The 19,529-nt window shown below is 40.0% G+C and overlaps 2 protein-coding genes and 1 non-coding gene across 3 annotated transcripts; 2 read left to right on the top strand and 1 right to left on the bottom strand.

Moving 5' to 3' along the window:
• The first annotated feature begins 10,423 nt into the window (after positions 1-10,423).
• On the top strand, positions 10,424-12,752 carry LOC131255181 (receptor-like protein 7). Its single transcript, XM_058255878.1, has 2 exons — positions 10,424-12,667; positions 12,720-12,752. Exons 1-2 carry the CDS (start codon positions 10,424-10,426, stop codon positions 12,750-12,752), a joined length of 2,277 nt encoding a protein of 758 aa, XP_058111861.1.
• Positions 12,753-12,787: 35 nt separating this feature from the next.
• On the top strand, positions 12,788-13,789 carry LOC131256487 (receptor-like protein 33). Its single transcript, XM_058257367.1, has one exon. The coding sequence runs from the start codon at positions 12,809-12,811 to the stop codon at positions 13,589-13,591; it is 783 nt and encodes a 260-aa protein (XP_058113350.1). The 5' UTR covers positions 12,788-12,808; the 3' UTR covers positions 13,592-13,789.
• A 4,518-nt stretch (positions 13,790-18,307) lies between these two features.
• LOC131257281 (small nucleolar RNA R71) lies at positions 18,308-18,414 on the bottom strand. The gene has a single exon (XR_009177288.1). It is a non-coding gene; the product is annotated as a small nucleolar RNA R71 (small nucleolar RNA).
• Positions 18,415-19,529: the final 1,115 nt, after the last annotated feature.

Below are 19,529 nucleotides of genomic sequence, written 5' to 3'. Positions count from 1 at the left end.
TCACATCTACATAGTAGGATATGACTCTAAAAATCAGGCATATGCAAAACTCATGCGGACCATACCACATGAAACATAAAAGATTGAACGCCTGGGGGACACAAGCTTTGTATCATGATGATATTTGTTCCTGCTGTTTGAGTGGTAATAACCATATGAGTACGGTTTGGATGGGCTGTTGGCCCCACGCAGCACCGGGCACACCTATATCTCTGTGCCTGGGGCACATGCAATCCGCTCTCCTAACTTATAAGTAGACCCTTTTGATTCTAGTGGTAAGGCATCCACATGGCGGGTCCCAATTGATGAATGGCTCATATGTTCCACACATGTCACATCTACACATTTGGAGGTATGTATTGGGGAAAGTGAGATTAGCGGTATAATAACACTAAATAAAACCTGAGGACTTTAATCATCAGGTCCATTGCACTCCTAATGTAAAGGAGGGAAAGTGGTCCCTGATCCAGACCAATATTGATCAGATCTCTTCCAATTTTCTTATTTGTTGCTGTCTACTGTCCCAAAGCACATCCATCAAACAATCATAACCATCCTTGTGGTGGACCTGTTCCCATTGATCTGCCACCACCAATATTCTTTTCCAAACCTTTATTCTAAGGCTATAGATAAGACGGCTATGGTGAGAAATTCATGATTTTGCCAATCCATAGTACGACCCACCAAACAAACGGTATAGATATATGCTCAGCCTCATCACTTGAGTTGTTGGAGACAATGACTAGCCTTTTCCACCCCACTATAGATGGATGGTGCTGTTACGGACTGGGCTTGGCTGTTGGGCTTTTGAGCTCAGCCTGGACAAGCTAATTAAGGTTTACAAGGAGAATTTTATAATATATACCATTTGTAAAAATTTATATATATATATATATATATATATATATATATATATATATATATATATATATATATATATATATATATATATCCCAGCCTAACCTAGCCCATTGACACTGCAAGTTCTTATATATATATATAAAGCACGTAGACCCTTTTGTCGTGAGTAAATGGAATCACGAGCCTGACCCGGTCATGGTTGTTGCTTGGTTGACCCGGGTGATGGTTGCTGCCCACTCATCATGGGTGTCTCATATGTATAGCAGCAGTACAGAATTTCTATTTTATTGTAAACAGCTTAATTATCGGTGAGTTGTTGAGACTGCTGTGCTTAGAATTCAGAGAGTACTTGGAAATTACAGGTGTTGGGCCCATGGCCATCGTCAAAATCATGGAAACGCGATGTGATGCACATTTGACTAAGAAGTGCTGCTTTAAAAAAAATAAAAATTGAATTAATAGTATTTGTAAGATAGAGATGGGAAGTAGGCTACTTGTGATGGGGACATCACGCGCACACGCGCACTCACGCCGCCCCCCTATGCACGTACGTACGTAGAAGGAGGACCCCACTATCAATCTGGCTCGATGACGACGTCCAGGGAGGGCCTCCTAGCTAGAAGTCAAGTTTTGGTTCAGAAAAGTGACCCGATGGTCAAGAAAAGCCCATCATGGGATCTCATGATCATGGCTCACTCGTTGGATTGGTTTTATATTTTAGGTTTTGTTTATTGTTATTATATAGAACATCGTGAACGCTTTAAATTTTCTTGTTTGATTTTTATTTTAGTTTACTTCATCGCCAAGTAATAAGTGTCGCACATAGTGCGAGTTTTTGGGTATAGGGTTCTCCCTATAAATAGGCACCCCTTGTAGTTCTTTTCATTCATTAAAGTTAATAAAAAAATTCTTACTTTATTTTTCTACTCTCTTCGTGAGTTGTGAAAGAATTCAAAAGTGGGTGCGAAGCCCTCCCTTTTCGAAGGGCTAACTATCGTGGTGCAAAGCCACATTGATCCCAATTCACCCCCATCTTTCATCATCTTTTTTTCATCTTCCCCCCACCATCTGTATTTCGAATTTGTCCTTTTATTGCATCAGATTTCTTCATTACAGCAGGTTTTCAAATTTCGGCCCGCAGGCGAGTTGAAACTTTGGCGGAGCACTACGCACAAACCGTACATCGAATCGAGCTGAGATTTGAAAATTTTGGAGTCCATCCCTGGTCGACTAGGGCCAAGATGGCCTTTTTCTAAATAGTGGACCCCACACACATGCGGCCGGGATCACACGCACATCCGTCTGGGCCATTGTTGTTGTCCACACGCGGGATCATCTTTTGGCTTAAGTTTTTATCCTCTTTTATCCTCTCATAGCCATTTTTCATGAATCCTAACCCTAGATTACATGATCCCTAATTAATTTGCTTATTTTTATCACCATAGGGTTCCTTGAATTGAAATTACGGAATCCCTTAGATTAAGGACTGATTTTTATACATGAGTAGTTGATTTTATTTCTCTTTGACATTGTTTGGTTTATAATTTTATTGGTCCAGTCCTAGCCTGTGTCGGCTTGGACCTGCATAGATTCCCCTTTTTAATTGTATGTTTGGATTTTCATATGGGACGTGGAATTTGTGTGATTGTTTCTGAATTGGTAGGATCTAAGCCTGAAATCTTGCATATCATATTTAATTTTTCATGTCCTGCATCAAATTTGGTATCAAAGCCTAGGGTTATTATAGGGGAATTCATTACATGTTTAGGATTTGGTTGTTTATGTCCATTACGCATCAATTCTCATCATATATGGCTGTTTAGAGGTCCATAAACCCTAACATAAGCTGCTGAAATTTTCTATTATCCCCTTATTTGAATTATTTTAGAAATTAACTTAGTTTTCTATTTCTAGGTTTAGAAACTTTTATTTTCTGTTTTTTTTTTATAAACTAATTTTTTAGAAACTTTCTTAATCTGTTTTTAGAAACTAATTTCCTTTCCTTTTTCTTTTTTAGAAACTAATTTACTTTCCTTTTTCTTTTTTAGAAACTAACTTATTTTCTATTTTTAGCAACTTTCCTTTTTTCTTTTTCTTTAGAAACTAGGTTGTTTTTTTTTAGAAACTTTTCTAATTTGTTGTTTATTTTTTTAGAAGCTTTCCTAATTTGTTTCTTTAGAAACTTTCCTTTTTCGTTTTTTAGAAACTAGGTCGATTCTTTCAAAAAATAAAAAACATGGAACAATTGCAAGAGTCACTAAACAAGTTGTCTCAGAAGTTGGAGTTTATGATTAAGCGCTTGGAAATAGACCAATGCTTTGAGCAGCTTGATGAACGTATTGCCCGACTAAAGACCATCGCCAGGACAAACCCCACCATTGGGGTAGATGTCCAATCTCAGGCAGGTGGCTTGAAGGATAGACCAATGAATGGAGTTGGCCAAGGAATCAGTTATGGGCGTGCACCCATGTACCCATCCCATGAGGGACATCAAGACCACTATTTTGAGGGGTACAACGTGTGCAGCCTTATGACTGGAGAGAGTGCACCAGATGTTAGTGTAGAGTTATCCACTGAGGTCATTCCAGTAGTGGATGAGTTTCGTGATATTTGTCCTGATGATCTACCGGATGAGTCCCCTAGGAGGAATATAGAGCACGCCAGAATATGGGACACCGTAATACCTACAACCGAGTTTACGTTGAATAATTTTGTCGATAGGTCCACAGGTCTAAGTCCTCGTGAAGTCGTTACTGATTATAAACCTAGGAAACTAATTAATCTTGTCCCTATGTTACTGTCCCATAGGCCGTCAGAGTCTGCAGAGTCTTTTGTGCATCACATTCATTCATGGCATCAAGCAATCAGGCAGAAGATCATGACTAATAATGAACATTACACATTTTCTACAGAGCAGTATAAATGTTTCAAAGGATTCAATATTGGGGACTGTGTGATGGTTTGCATCAGGCCCGAGCGGTATCCTTCGAGGGCCGGTTGTAAGTTACACGTGTGTAGCACTGGACCCATCAAAATTATAAAACGAAACGGTCTTAATGTGTATGAAGTAAATCTTCCACCTTCCATGGAAATTAGTTTCACATTCGATATGGAGGATTTATTTACTTTTCAAGGGACCACTGATACTTTGTTTGGCCCTTCGCCCACCCATCCTGATTCCCCATATTTATCCCTTGAACCATTGCCCCTTCCCAACCCGTTTTCCCAACCTCTACCTCCCATATATACTTTTTCTAACCTTTCTTCCCAGCCTCTACCTCCCATACCTACCCTTCCCGACTCATTTTCTCAGCCTCTACGTCCCATACCTACCCGTCCTGGCCCATTTTTTTAGCCTCTACCTCCCATATCTACCCTTCCTAACCCATTTTTTCAGCCTCTACGTCCCATACCTACCCGTCTCGACTCATATTCCCAGCCTCTACCTCTCATACCTACCCATCCTGACCCATCTTCCTAGCCTCTACCTCCCATACCTATCCTTCCCGACTCATTTTCTCAGCCTCTATCTCTCATACCTAACCTTCACAAACCCAAAAAGGAAATAGAGGATATCCTGGACCATCAGATAGTTTCAACATCGGACGGCGGGTTTCAGAAGTACGTGGTTAAATGGAAGTCACGCCCAGCTTCAGACAGCACGTGACTCACTAGGAGAAGCTTCAGAGACTTAATCCTGATATCCTGGAGCGGTTCAGGAGTTTTATTTCATCAGTGGCAAAATCTTTGCAGCCAGGGAGAATTGATGGGGACATCACGTGCACACGCGCACTCACGCCGCCCCCCTACGTACGTACGTACGTAGAAGGAGGACCCTACCATCAATCTGGCTCGATGACGACGTACAGGGAGGGCCTCCTAGCTAGAAGTCAATTTTTGGTTCAGAAAAGTGGCCCGATAGTCAAGAAAAGCCCACCATGGGATCTCATGATCGTGGCCCACTCGTCGGATTGGTTTTATATTTTAGGTTTTGCTTATTGTTATTATTTAGAACATCGTGAACGCTTTAGATTTTCTTGTTTGATTTTTATTTTAGTTTACTTCATCGCCAAGTAATAGGTGTTGCACATGGTGCGAGTTTTTGGGTATAGGGTTCTCCCTATAAATAGGCACCCCTTGTAGTTTTTTCATTCATTAAAGTTAATAAAAAAATTCTTGATGTATTTTTCTGCTCTCTTCATGAGTTGTGGAAGAATTTAAAAGTGGGTGCGAAGCCCTCCCTTTTCGAACGGCTAACTACCGTGGTGCGAAGCCACATCGATCCCAATTCACCCCCATCTTCCATCATCTTTTTTTCATCTTCCCCCACCATCCGTACTTCGAATTTGTCCTTTTGTTGCATCAGATTTCTTCATTATAGCAAGTTTCTAGATTTCGGCCCGCAGGCGAGCTGAAACTTCGGCGGACCACACACAAACCGTACATCGGATCGAGCTGAAATTTGAGGATTTTGGAGTCCATCCATGGTCGACCAGGGCCAAGGTGGCCTTTTTCTGAATAGTGGACCCCCCACACACATGCGGCCGGGATCACACGTACGTCCGTCTGGGCCATTGTTGTTGTCTACACGCGGGATCATCTTTTGGCTCAGGTTTTTATCCTCTTTTATCCTCTCATAGCCATTTTTCATGAATCCTAACCTTAGATTACATGATCCCTAATTGATTTGCCCCTTTTTATCACCTTAGGGTTCCTTGAATTGAAATTACGGAATCCCTTATATTAGGGACTGATTTTTATGCATGAGTAGTTGATTTTATTTCCCTTTGACATCGTTTGGTTTATAATTTTTATTGGTCCAGTCCTGGCCTGTGTTGGCTTGGACCCGCATAAATTCCTCTCTTTAATAATATGTTTAGATTTTCATGTGGGACGTGGAATTTGTGTGATTGTTTCTGAATTGGTAGGATCTAAGTCTGAAATCGTACATAACATATTTAATTTTCCATGTCCTGCATCAACTTGATGCCACCTCTCCTCGACAATCACTACCAATGAGACTTGTTCATGTAATTAGTTGATCATCAGCATTAGGAAATAGGGCCAAGTTCATCCCATCCATGTAAAACATCTGAGACAAATTAGGTTCCACATTACATCATGGATACAAGGGGAAGTAAGGCCCACTCTGATGTGCATCATATAATGTTGAATTTAGGAACTGCCGAGGGGCCCCATTGCATACATTTCTTTGCCAAAAACAAAAAAAACAAAAAAACCAAAAAAACAAAAAAACAAAAAACAAAACAGAACAAAACAAATTCCGTAATAAAAACTTATCATGTGTGCACACATGCATGCACTTATTTTTACACACACATCCCCACACATGTGTGCACATTTTTTAACATGCCCACAATGTACACATCCCCACACACTCACACAGCAGTGGGATTTCCCATGGGTACTCCAACAGTTGACCTGGTGTTGAAACTTATGTGAGTCTACCATTGAGGCAAGAGTAAGGACCCCATGCGTGCGTGCACTTTTTCTAACGATTGCACTTTCCTTCGGCACTCAACGCACCTATGGAAAACAGTCACACATGTGGGATTGGAGCCATCACTGGATCATCCTGATGGTGAAGCTGCCTTGACTCAAAGAACGGACCCACACACACACACACACACACACTGAATGTGGTTAAATCACTTCTATGAATCATTCACATCTTGATACACCTCTTGGCCTGGTTTGTGAAACAAGGCATAGAAAAAGTGGTGACTGCCTGATAATTAAGTGGCCCTCATCTTTATTAGGTTGATCAAAGTCACTCATCAGTCAATCATGATAATGTTATATGCCTTGCCTAATAGAATCAGGCCCATGTCTGATATTCAAATGGGCAAACTTGTTTATAGAATGTGGTGTTTGTGAGTCAAGTCTATCAATTAATCTTTTTTTAGTACACAACTAGCTCAAAGAATTATCTTATTGGATGGAGCGTGAGATGCCATTGATGATGATGATGATGATGATAATGATAATAATAATGCCTCAAATTTGGCTTGTTCTTCCAAACGACAGGACCCACCTGTCTTAAATTCGTTGCCGTGTGAGATAAGGTATTCAGAATTACCCAAATATCTTAGGGTATTTTTGTATTTTAATATTCTGAAATATTAAAAAATCCTAATATAATTAAAATAAAAAATGTACAATGGTCGTATTTTAACAAATATTAAATCCTAATATAATTAAAATAAAAAATGTACAAGTGCCTATAAATCAGAGGTTAGAATTTCTCAACCACCCTGATTTTGGGACGGTGGAACAGAGACAACGGGTCCCATAGTTCAGACAGATTAAATTGCGTGAGCACCTACATTTTGCCATCTCTGCTGCTTATGTATTAAGCATTGTACTCTGCCACACTATCTGAATAGTGACAGAATACGAGTTTTATAGTCTCAGAATCTTCTCCATCACCTGCTTTACCTAATGGGCAAAATAACCAAGCTCTATGAAATCCACAATGTTGGATATGTAACATCCCACTCCGTCCATCTGCTTATGTCCTGGATTCAGGCCTTGGGACAAAAAACCAGCTAGATCCACAACTCAGGTGGGTCACAGCACAGAGAACCATAAGGATGGGATGCCAACCATAAGCTTGAGCGTGGGGACACCATGATGTATATCTTTCATCAGCCTGTTGGCCAAGCGTAAATCGCTGAGATGAGCTGAGGACAGAAATAAAAATAAAAATAAAACCTGAGCGAAAACTCAGGTACGGCATACTGTTTGTACGTTTTAGGAGCAATTTTACATTCTTCTGGTCGTGGTGGCTTAAATTCCCTATCAAGTTAAGCATTTTGTGCATATGGATCTCTCAACATATGAACTGAGAGGATTTACATAAAGCACAGAAATGGGTTTACACATAGAATATGGTGTGGCCCACAGAGGTTGAGGGTTTTACATGCTACTTAAAATTATTATTATTATTATTTTTTAAATGCTACTAAAATGGTTTTATGAAAAATTCTGGGCAAGTTTCCTTGTGTCTATCCCTCTAAGGGTTACAATGTGTTTTAGAAGGAGCTGTGTAAACAAAAGCTCTATAAGACTCACCATGATGTCTATGTGGCATCCACTCCGGCCATCAATTTCTCCGGCACCCATGTTTTATGCCATGAGTCGAAAAATGAGGTGAATCTAAACCCTAAATGAGCCACACCATTGGGAACAACATGAATAGAAATGTTCATCATTGAAACCATTTTGAGCCCACTTGATGATTATATGCCATCCAAAACATAAGTAGCCCAAGAATTCAAAGGTGACCGCCTGATCATAATCCAAACCCTCTTATGAGAAACTGAACCTCACAAGTTGCAGTGGTGCACCAATCAAACTAAAATTTGGATTTGATAGCGCTTATATGTGCCCATATTTGAACCCGACAACTCCTGATTCCTTGGTTGGATAGCTCATGTATGTGCCCATATTAGTTGAATCTGTAGTGCAACTCAATCCTGATCAGTTGATAGTGCTGATGATGAAATCTGAATGGGTTAACTCATTGATATGTTTCCACATGTAAAAAACAGGACCTTCAACACCTGTAACATTGTTGCATACATGTGAGAGATTTGGTACATTTATTGGTTGAGGATCGAGTCCTCACCATGAAAATAACCTTCAAAAAATCCACTCATCAAGTGGGACATGTTCAAACACTCAAAAACTCAACTTTACCATCAATTAATTAATTTAAGTATTTAGGTGGGAACCACATGATTATAATTCCTTGCCTCATGGAATACGGTATTTCTGAAACTTTGTGGATCTACTTTATAACTTGTACTGTTTATTAACAATAATTCATGAACGCGGTGATGAAAGAAGAGATGAGGGCAATCATTAGCCATGAAAAAAAAAAAAAGCCTATGGACCTATTGCATGAAAAAAATGGTACAGCCTGTTTGACGGGCTGAAAGTTGTCGCTTGCTTGAGTGGAAACATTGAGTGTGGACCATTATCTGTTTCTCCTCACCATCCATTAATTTTATATAGCTGTAACCAACCATCTTTGATAATGGATTAGAGAGCCAACACTAAGTAAAGCAACATAGATTTTTTTTTTAATTATTATTTTAAATAGCCTAATTTTAAAGAGTTTTTTACCCGGAAATTCCTTGAAGCATATCATATTATGTTTTTTGACCATCCATATAAATGAAAACATTCCTCCATGCATACGCGTAGGGATGCAATATGAAATGTCCACTTTACTCTTTACAAGAGATTTTTGCCAAATCGAAGCCGCCTCTCTTCCCAATGCTAAGAGATATTTCACTTGAAAATATGGAAAGCTATGTGAGCCTTAACTTATTGTGTATCTGAAAATCCAATCCGAGCATTAGTTGAATGGCTTAATTTTATGTATAGGTATTAAAAAATAGCCTTATCTATAATTTAGGTGGACCATATGATTGAATATAATGTATATGATGATTGCCACCTTCCGAACTGTTTCTTTCCATGTAACCCACCTGATTCATGGATTGTCCTGATTCTTGAGCCCTGATAGTAAATATTATTGTGAAATCTAATGGTTGGAGTAGATTTCTTATAACGGTGGGCCCAATAAAAAATCAATATTATTCCAAAGATTTTCTTTGGTGCGGCCCATCTGAATTACAGACAAAACCGTTTCTTTTTTTTCTCTGCATTGGCCTAATATCCTATTGCACGTGTAATGGTTAGGGTGAATTTTATATACAGATCATGGAAGGCCCATAAAAAAATAGTAGTGCATAGATTTAGGTTTGGCATATGCTGTGGGCATTACAGTGGGCCCTATGAAGTTTTTAACTGTGGGCACTCAATCACCATTGTTTCCTACGGTCTGATCTACCTAAATAAATAAAAAATATACATTAAATGTCTTAGGTAAGGCGTGCTGTGATGTTTGTGAGAGCTTATTTTAACACTTGAAACCAAAGGTGAGCAGGATCCAAGACAAGTGGGCCTCAGTAAAGGAAAAGTTGGGTAGGAAAATTTCCACAGTTGAAACTTTCCTAAGGTCTACAGTGATGTTTACATGCCATTCATGCAGCTCGTAACGTAATTCCTACTGGGATGAACTTAAAAAACAAATACTACCCCATTCAAAACTTTTGTGGCCCCATGAATATTTCGGCTGTGGAAGTTCAATCTTCGCATCGTCGGCCCACTTGAGTATTCGATGGGGCTTATTTTTGGCCTCATGTCTTAAAATGAGCTCAAAAAATGGATGAACAGGGTAGATCTCTGGCAAACACCACGGTGGACCCCACCTAGGAGCAGCAACTTCTGCCAAAGAAATCTGCGTACCCAAATTGGAAACTGTACCATTGGGAAACCGAGTGAAAAGCTCTTCCGTTTGTGTATGAAAATACCCACAGCGCGCTTTCTCTTCCTTTGATGACTGCTTTTATGAGCCGCTCTCGTATTCCACACGTATGATTCTTAATAGTGGTAAAACCTCTTCACTTTTTGACTATAAATAAAGCTCACCCTTTCTATTCCTACACATCCCAAGCTCTATTAACTAATGGCTTTCCTCCGTTTTTCTAAAAACTCACTATTTCTCATTCTCTTCCTTTTACCAGCTCTTCTCTTTCCCATTACCCAACAATGCAACCATCATCACTTCTCTGCTTTCCTCCACCTAAAGCATGGTTTTCACTTAACTGCTTTCAGCCTCTCTACTCTCTCCTCATGGAATTCAAACAATACCAATTGCTGCTCTTGGGAAGGCATCACGTGCGATGGACCCACTGGTCACGTGATCAGCCTCGACCTCAGTGAGCTCCATATCTCTGGTCGGATTGATTTTGAAAGCCTATTTCGTCTTCGGAGCCTGCAGAGGCTCAACCTTGCTTACAATGAGTTTGATCCCACTCCAATCCCATCTGGGTTTGACCAGCTCACCAGTTTGACCCATCTCAACCTCTCTCAGTTATCCTTTTATGGCCAAATCCCACTGGAAATCTCCCGCTTGACCGCTTTGGTTTCTCTCGATCTTTCTTCCAATAATTATTACAACGGTTCTATATATCAACTCCTGAAAATCGAAAACCCAAGCCTTGGAGCACTCATCCAAAACCTGCCCAATCTGAGTGAACTCTATCTCGACTCGGTAGACATCTTAGCGCTGGGTAGTGAGTGGGGCCAACCCCTATTCTTCCGACTCCCTCCTCTCCGCAAGTTGAGCTTACAAGTTTGTGGTCTTTCGGGCTCCATCTATTCTTTCCTTTCACAGCTCCATTTCTTATCTGAACTCGACCTCAGTGGAAACAATCTCTCCTATGCAGTGCCCAGTTTCCCAGTGAGTCTGCGCAAGTTGATCTTAATAGATTGTGGTCTTTCAGGCTCCATCTATTCTTCCCTTTCACGGCTCCATTTCTTATCTGAACTCGACCTCAGTCGAAACAATCTCTCCTCTGCAGTCCACAATTTCATAGGGAACTTATCCTCCTTGACGTCCCTACTCCTTACAGATTGTGGATTGCAAAGAAAATTCGCCGACAGTGTTTTCCAGCTGCCAAACCTACAAATCCTTGACATGTCGAGGAATCCCCTTCTGACTAGCTATTTGCCAGAATTCCCTCGAAACAATACTCTACAGAAATTGATCTTGTCAGGCACAGGGTTTTCAGGAAAGATACCAGATTCAGTCAGTAATCTCAAATTCTTGACTCAATTAGACCTCAGCAATTGCAACTTGTCTGGTTCATTACCATCCTCACTTTCGAACCTTACCAAACTTCAATACTTGGATCTTTCACAAAATAGATTGAGCGGTCCGATTCCTTCTTCCTATGGAAATGAGCTTCAGAATCTCAAAGAGATCATCTTATGGAATAATTTGCTTAATGGGACCATTTCATCATCTTTGTTTTCACTCCCATCATTACATACGCTGGACCTCACAGGTAACCAACTTAATGGTCAACTTGGTGAGTTCCACAATGCCTCTTCTTCACGGCTGGAGATCCTCTATTTGGATAGCAATAAATTGCATGGGATGATACCCGGATTTATCTTTCAACTTTCCAAGCTTCAACTACTTTCCCTTTCTTCCAATAATTTCAGTGGTGTTGTGGAGCTATGCTTATTTCAAAACCTCAAAAAACTTTATTATCTGGATATTTCAGATAACAACTTGTCAGTCCAAGATGGCATTGCTAATTCCACATTTGTTCCCATCCCCCAGATTGAATCTTTGTTGTTACGTTCTTGCAACATCAGCTCATTTCCAAATTTCTTGAGAAATCAAGAGCGGTTGAGGGAATTGGACCTTTCCAACAATAAAATTATTGGCGAAATACCCAAATGGATATGGGAGGTTGGCAATGGGTCTTTATACTATTTAAATCTTTCTCACAATGTTCTGCAGAGAATAGAACCATCTCCACATCTTTTGTTGAGTGCCTTTAGCATTCTTGACTTTAGCTTCAACATGCTAAAAGGTTCACTTCCAATACCATCACCATCTGTCTTTTTCTTCTCAGTTTCAAACAATAGCCTCCGTGGAGAAATCCCTCTATCATTTTGCAATGCAACATCCCTAGCGGTCTTTGATTTATCTCACAATCACTTCATTGGTCGGATTCCATCATGTTTGGGTGAGATTGGTGATAGCCTTAGTGTGTTGAATCTTCAAGGAAATGCTTTCATTGGCACCTTACTTCAGACATTTAAAGAGGGATGTAACATACAAACGCTTGATCTTAGTGGGAATCAATTAGAGGGCCAAGTGCCACGGTCTTTGGGCAATTACAAAATGTTGGAGGTATTAAACCTTGGAAACAATCAAATAAATGACACCTTTCCATCATGGGTAGAAGCATTGCCCCTTTTGCGCATTCTTATCTTAAAATCCAACAAATTTCATGGCCCAATTATACTTCCACAAATAAATCAAAGCTTCCCAATGTTGCAAATCATTGACCTCTCTTCTAATAGTTTTATGGGTAGTTTGCCATCAAATATGTTTGAGAATTGGAAGGCAATGATAGATGAGGACAAATCTCCATCTTTTCTTCATAGAACCCTACCTGGACCAAGGGAAATGGTATACCATCAAGACACGGTGATAGTAATGATCAAAGGAGTAGACAGGGAACTCACCAAGATCCCATCCATCTTCACAACAATTGATCTCTCAAACAACTATTTTCAGGGGGATATTCCAAAATCTATAGGGATTCTCAAGTCGTTACATCTACTCAATATGTCGTGTAATGGTTTCACGGGACAAATTCCAACATCACTTGAGAATTTAGCGGTGCTGGAGTCATTGGATCTCTCACACAATAATATCTCAGGGGAGATTCCTTGGCAGCTGACAAAGCTAACATTCCTCTCGGTATTAAACCTTTCACAGAACCACCTTGTGGGAAGCATACCACAAATTAAACAGTTTTTTACATTCACAAATGAATCATTCCAAGAAAATCTAGGATTATGCGGACCTCCACTATCAAAAAAATGCAAAGATGCCGAGGGTGCACCATCATCCACTCCGTCAGCATTGCAATCTGAAAGGAAATGCAATTGGGAACTAATGTGGATAGGATTTGGAGTTGGATATGGAGTAGGTGTGGGGATGCTTTTTTGGACTCTAGCACTTTGGAGGAAGGGAAGGAGAGAATTCTATATATTTGTTGATAGAATGCTTTCCTTGATTTTTCCTTCCATGGTGTTTTCTAAATAGCAACGATGGTGAGAGGATTGGAGATAGGGTAAGTATGTTTGGATAGTTTGTGGCTAAAAGAAAAAAGTTGTAGTTGTTTTCTCCTTTTTATAATTTTGTGTATTTTGCTTAGTCTTTATGATATGCGTGGCAGTTGTTTGATGCATTTGCACCTGCTTGAATAGTTGTATAAAACATTTTCAAATCAATAAAATTACAGGTGGTGTGCTCCCACATTTCTGCAAAAAAACAATTTTTTTTTTTTAATGTCTCAATTGTCTCTTTGTTTTTAAATTTTGGCCCACCTCAGCAAAAAGATAACTTAAGCTATGAGTTGGATGTTCTAACCAATGTAGCCTACCTAACCAGTAGTCTTTTTTCTTTTTCCAATGGTGTAGACAAATGTTGGCTAAGCAAACATTGAGATGAAGTGAAGTGGTATTTTACGTATATTTTTATATTTTGTATTTTTCAATCATCACACAAGAGTTCTTTCACCTTCCCACATCTATGTATATGGGTGTAAGAGTAATCACTTGTTACTATGTGATGATTTTTGAGTTGGACTTTTGTGATGCCAAAAGGAAGTGCGGGAATCATCATCTGCTCTCAAGGCACCACAACACGCAGTTTTCTACTTGCAATGGGACAATTATCCAGTCTAACCAAGCAATATGGGTTGTGCATTACGTCCAGAACACATTTCTTAGGCCACCATATAAAAATCCCACCAATAAGATGATTCATACCATTTGAACAATAACTATTTGGTGGACAATCAACATAATTTATGGGAAAGTAGGCCTATTCAGCAGAGGGCCATCTATATGTGAGGCCCATCATCTATTGCTTATGGTTCTAAAGAATCAATTTTATCAGAAAATCCTAACCATCTCATCCATGGTTTGGCAATAAATAAATATAAAAAGAAGTCCCACATATGGATGGATTAGATCAACACCTTAGGGGAGATTTCTAGGCAGCTGACAAAGCTAACATTCCTCTTAGTATTAAATCTTTTATAAAATCACCTTGTGAGAAGCATGTTGAGGGTCAAATATTGCATATCAGACCCAATTATTACCTGAATTTATGGACATGATACTATTTAATGCACCAGTTTAATCGTGTTTGTGATGCAAGGTGTATTTACGAGCATGGACTGAAAAATGATGCTAAAAGCATGGATTTAACGTTCAGAATGCACCAAGGCAAGGGACGGACTCCAGGGGACAAAGATCGAAGAAATTACATGCCAGGGATCCGAGAAAATTGAGAAACTGAAGCTCAAGTGGCCTGAAAGTCAGCCAGAATGCAAGATCACTGGGTTTCCATCATCTGTTTGGCTCGAAACTTTATACATGGCTCGAGGACCAAGAACTAACCGTACACGTCAAATTTCAGCCATTGGATCCTCGTGAAAGTGGCTGAACTAACAGATCAGTCCATAAAATCCTGATTTAGGGCCCACCCGCTATCTAGATACGCTTTAACTTCGGCCCCCACGGCTCAAATGAAATGGGGAACAAGATGGATGGTGTGGATTTCTCATAATCATTGTACAGTGTACATAGTACACTTTTTGCACTAAGAGTGCATGGCAACAGGGACGTCTCTTCTTCAAAACAAACAGAACTCTGTTTCTGGTATGAAACAGAGCCTGCGGATGATCTCAGTGGGCCATCATCATGGTCCAAATGCTCAATCTGAGCCGTCCATCATGCAGAGGGGTTCGATTTACCCAAACCCATGTTGATATTATATACCCATGCACCCATACATGCTGGTTTCAACGGTCACAAACGGACAGCCCTGCACTGATTGCAGCGTGATTACCACCTTGGCCGCATCCATAACATTCCAAAGCCGGACACATCTAGCTGAAATTTTGTTGTAAAGACAATTGACGCAGTGGATTTCGAAGATACCAAGTACGTGGACCCCACCAACTCTCATCAGAGCCTTCCGTTTCGGTCTCTGCTGCGGAAGCTTGAACAGGGACTTGCGGCCGATCTCTTTGGGCCAACACCGTGCATCAACGGTCAGATCTGAACCGTTTATGAGACTCAAACCGCTCCTCTCACTTAGGCCTAGGTGGATAGATTTCAGAATGCATCGGAGATCGGTTTTTGATCGTCCGAACGGAAGATAGACGGAGGAACTGTTTCAATTGATGGGCTACACTAAACCTGAGAAAAAATACTCCTTCTCGACTGAAATTTCAAAAGGAATTCCATGGACGGGTCGGATTTCTCGTCTGACATCAATCCTGGGCCCACCGACTTCAACAGCGTAAGATTTACGCATTACGCACGGCCAGACGCAAACGACTTTCGTGGGCCATTGTGCGATCGTATTGATGGTCGGATCCATGATCTGGACCATACATATGTTACAACAGGTGGCCATAACCCTAGCCAAGATATTAGAATCAAGAGATGAATTGATTTCGCGCCGGAATTCTTCTCCAGAAGGTGAGTAGTTTCGCATGGCTCTTTCGCACATTACTGGGCTGCGTAAGGGAACTTTCGCATGAAGTTCTTGGACTCGAGCCGACCTACAGAAGAGTATAAGAGGAGAAGCACATGAGGAGGCCAAGGATCGAAGTGAAGAAAGGAGAAAGGGCAGGGATCTAAGGCTTGGGGCTAGACGTCTACATAGAGAGTTTGTTTTTTTAAGTTTTAATTTTTTAATTTTTATTTATTTATTATTAGGTGAGAGATCAAGCCCGATCATGTTGGGCTAAACCTCTTAGCTAGGGCTAAGAGGTGAAGCTTGTAGCGTGATGGGAGAACTTGTTGCTTGTGCGTTTTGTTTAGATTGAAGGGGTTTTTTATTTAATTTTATTATGGGAATATTTTTAGTTTTTAATGGCCTGTTGTGACTGAAATTACAATGGGTTTGCAATGGCTTTGAGTATTTCTTTTTCCTTATTTTGATTATGACGTTAGGAAGCCCTGTTGTTCGCCATCGTCTCCTAGGCATGGTCGGATGTCGGTACCCTTCTTGACCTTCATAATCATCTGATTGGTTGGTAATTAGTTTAATTCTGTTGTTGACTTTGTCTCCTGGGCATGGTTTGGTGATGGAATCCATTCTAATTCATATACCTTTCACCTCTTGAAAACTATATCAAAGGAAGTCTAATTAATTTCTATGATTTCTGAAGCAGGCATAAGATCTCCCTGATCCCTACAAGTGGATCCTCTGAATCCCTAGTTTTTCTTCCTCTAAATTCCTTAAGTTTTACATTAATCTCTCACCATTATTCATCAATTTATATTTGATTTAGATTGCATCTTAGGCTAGTTCTATTTCTAGTTAGTTTCAGGAAACGTACAAGTTTCAGTCCCTGTGGATTCGACCTCGGTCTTACCGAGTTTATTACTACATCACAACCCTATACTTGGGGAGTGAACAAGTTTTTGGCGCCGTTGCCGGGGACTGATAGTTACGATTTTCTGAAATTAATTAGTTTTAGAATTAGGATAAGATTAGGATTTTATTAACTTTAGTTTTAGATTTTTTCTATTTGATTTTTAGAACTAACTTGTTTCCTGTTTTGTAGGATCCTGACATAAAATCTCTAAATTGGTAATTCTTTCCTAAATTCTCTACTTTTTCTTTTTATAGAATTAGGGTTTAGATCTTAGAAACTTTCTAATTCTAGTATCCTCTGTTCTGTAGGAAATAGGTTATTTTTAGAATTTAGGTTATTTAGAAATTGACTTTCTATTTTGGTTCTATTAACTTTCTAATTCTAACACTTTTTGAATCTAATTCTGTTTCTTAATTTATTTTTAGGATTTTTGTTTAGAAACTAACCTTCCTATTTTGTAGGCCTTTAAGATAGAAATCTCTATTTTGGTACACTCCTTCCCTACTCTCTATTTTTCAATTTTCTTGTAGTAATTTACTTTTTAGTTTAGGCTTTCCTAGTTTACTTTAGAAATTTCCGTTTTTCTTTAAAGAATACTTTCTTTTAGAAATTACTTTACTGTTATTTTTCTTTTAAAGTATCGTTTCTCTCCTTTATAGAATCTAACTTATTTTTGTTTTATTTTGCAGGTCCTTAACTTAGGAGCTTCAATTTGGTAATCCCTTTCCAATTCTCCCTCTCTTTCGTTCTAGATTTTCTTTCCTAGGGTTAAGTTTTTAACTGAGGGCTGCGAGTGTTTCATGCCCAAGTGGGCCCGTGACAACACACGACGTCTCTTGACTGAAGGAGGATTAGTTGAGGGGTTGACTATCCATCGCAGGATTAGACACCGCTCGAAATCCCCTGAGTTAAGTGAAGTCATGGCTGAAGACCAACCTCCTCTACTTCCACCCAGGGTGGAGGATACCCAAGATGAGAATGAGGTGCAACAGGCACCCCCGCCTCGTACTTTACGAGATTTTCTACAACCGGCGGGAGTGAGTACGCCCTCATGCATGATTTTTCCTGAAAACACAGGACAAATGGACATCAAGCCAGGAGTTATCCAACTCCTTCCCAAATTCCATGGACTTGAATCAGAGAGTCCATATTTGCATTTGAAAGAGTTCGATGAAATTATAGCTACATTATGTTTTCCTAATGTATCTGAGGATACAATTAGGCTGAAACTCTTTCCTTTTTCCTTAAAAGAGAAAGCTAAGACGTGGTTACATTCACTGCGTCCTAGATCCATTGGCACATGGAACGACATGCAGAGGGAATTCATAAAAAAATTCTTCCCACATCATAAAACGATTACCCTCAGAAAAGCGATCATGAACTTTGCCCAAAAGGAAGATGAAACATTCTTTCAATGTTGGGAAAGGTTCAAAGATTTGGTCAGTTCGTGCCCACAACACGGATTTGAAACGTGGCGCATTACAAATTTTTTCTATGATGGGTGACATCTTCCATGCGCCAAATGGTCGAGACAATGTGTAATGGAGAGTTCATTAATAAAGACATCGACGAGGTATGGGACTACCTCGATAGTTTGGCTGAAAAAACACAATCTTGGGACTATTACCCAAAGTCGAACACCACGTCTAGGCCAACTCAATCAAAGGAGAAAGGTGGATTATATCTTTTGAAAGAAGAGGATGATCTCAAGTGTAAAGTGACTACGCTCATAAGGAAAGTTGAGGCCATGGAAGGAAAGAAGGATAGGGTCAATGAAGTTGTTTGCGGCATCTGTGATTGCAACATTCACACAACTGAAAACTGTCCTACAATACCTGCCTTTCGAGGAGTGTTGAATGAACAAGCCAATGCCGTAAATAACTATCAAAGACCTTTTACTGGACCTAACTCTAACACATACAATCCTGGCTGGAAAAATCATCCAAACTTCAGTTGGAGAAATGGACAAACGGCGACTCCTCCAGGTTTCTTCAATCAAAATCCAAATCAAGTGAAACCTCAAGAGGAACCGGTTCAAAATCCCATACAAGAGCTAGCTCAGGCAATGCGGGGAATCACAGATTTTATGCAAAGGATAGATTCTCGTATGACGGTTATAGAAAAGGGGATGCTTCCTGCACAACCTATCCCCAATCCTAAACCGCAATACGAGAATAATGATCCCAGCTCTTCAAATCAGATGGGGCATGCTAAATCCATCACCACTCTTAGGAGTGGGAAGATCATTGATAAAACTCTTCCGGTTAGGCCCGAAAAGCCTCAAGAACCAGAAGAGGACAACAATGATGGATCCACTGATGCCCCACAAAAAGTGGAACCGGAACTTCTAGAGAAGCCAGTTGCTCCATTCCCCCAACGGTTGGTTTCACCAAAACCTCTCTCTAACTCTCAGGATATTCTAGAGGTGTTGAAACAGGTGAAAGTCAACATTCCTCTGCTTGATGTCGTTAAACAGATACCTTCATATGCCAAATTCCTAAAAGACTTATGCACGACCAAGCGACGGAGAATTATTCAAAAGAAAATCTTCTTGATCGAGAAAGTGAGCGCCATCCTCAA

Source organism: Magnolia sinica, chromosome 9, assembly GCF_029962835.1.
Source record: "Magnolia sinica isolate HGM2019 chromosome 9, MsV1, whole genome shotgun sequence".
In the NCBI taxonomy this organism is placed as follows: domain Eukaryota; kingdom Viridiplantae; phylum Streptophyta; class Magnoliopsida; order Magnoliales; family Magnoliaceae; genus Magnolia; species Magnolia sinica.
This window is presented reverse-complemented; position numbering and strand designations above follow the sequence as displayed.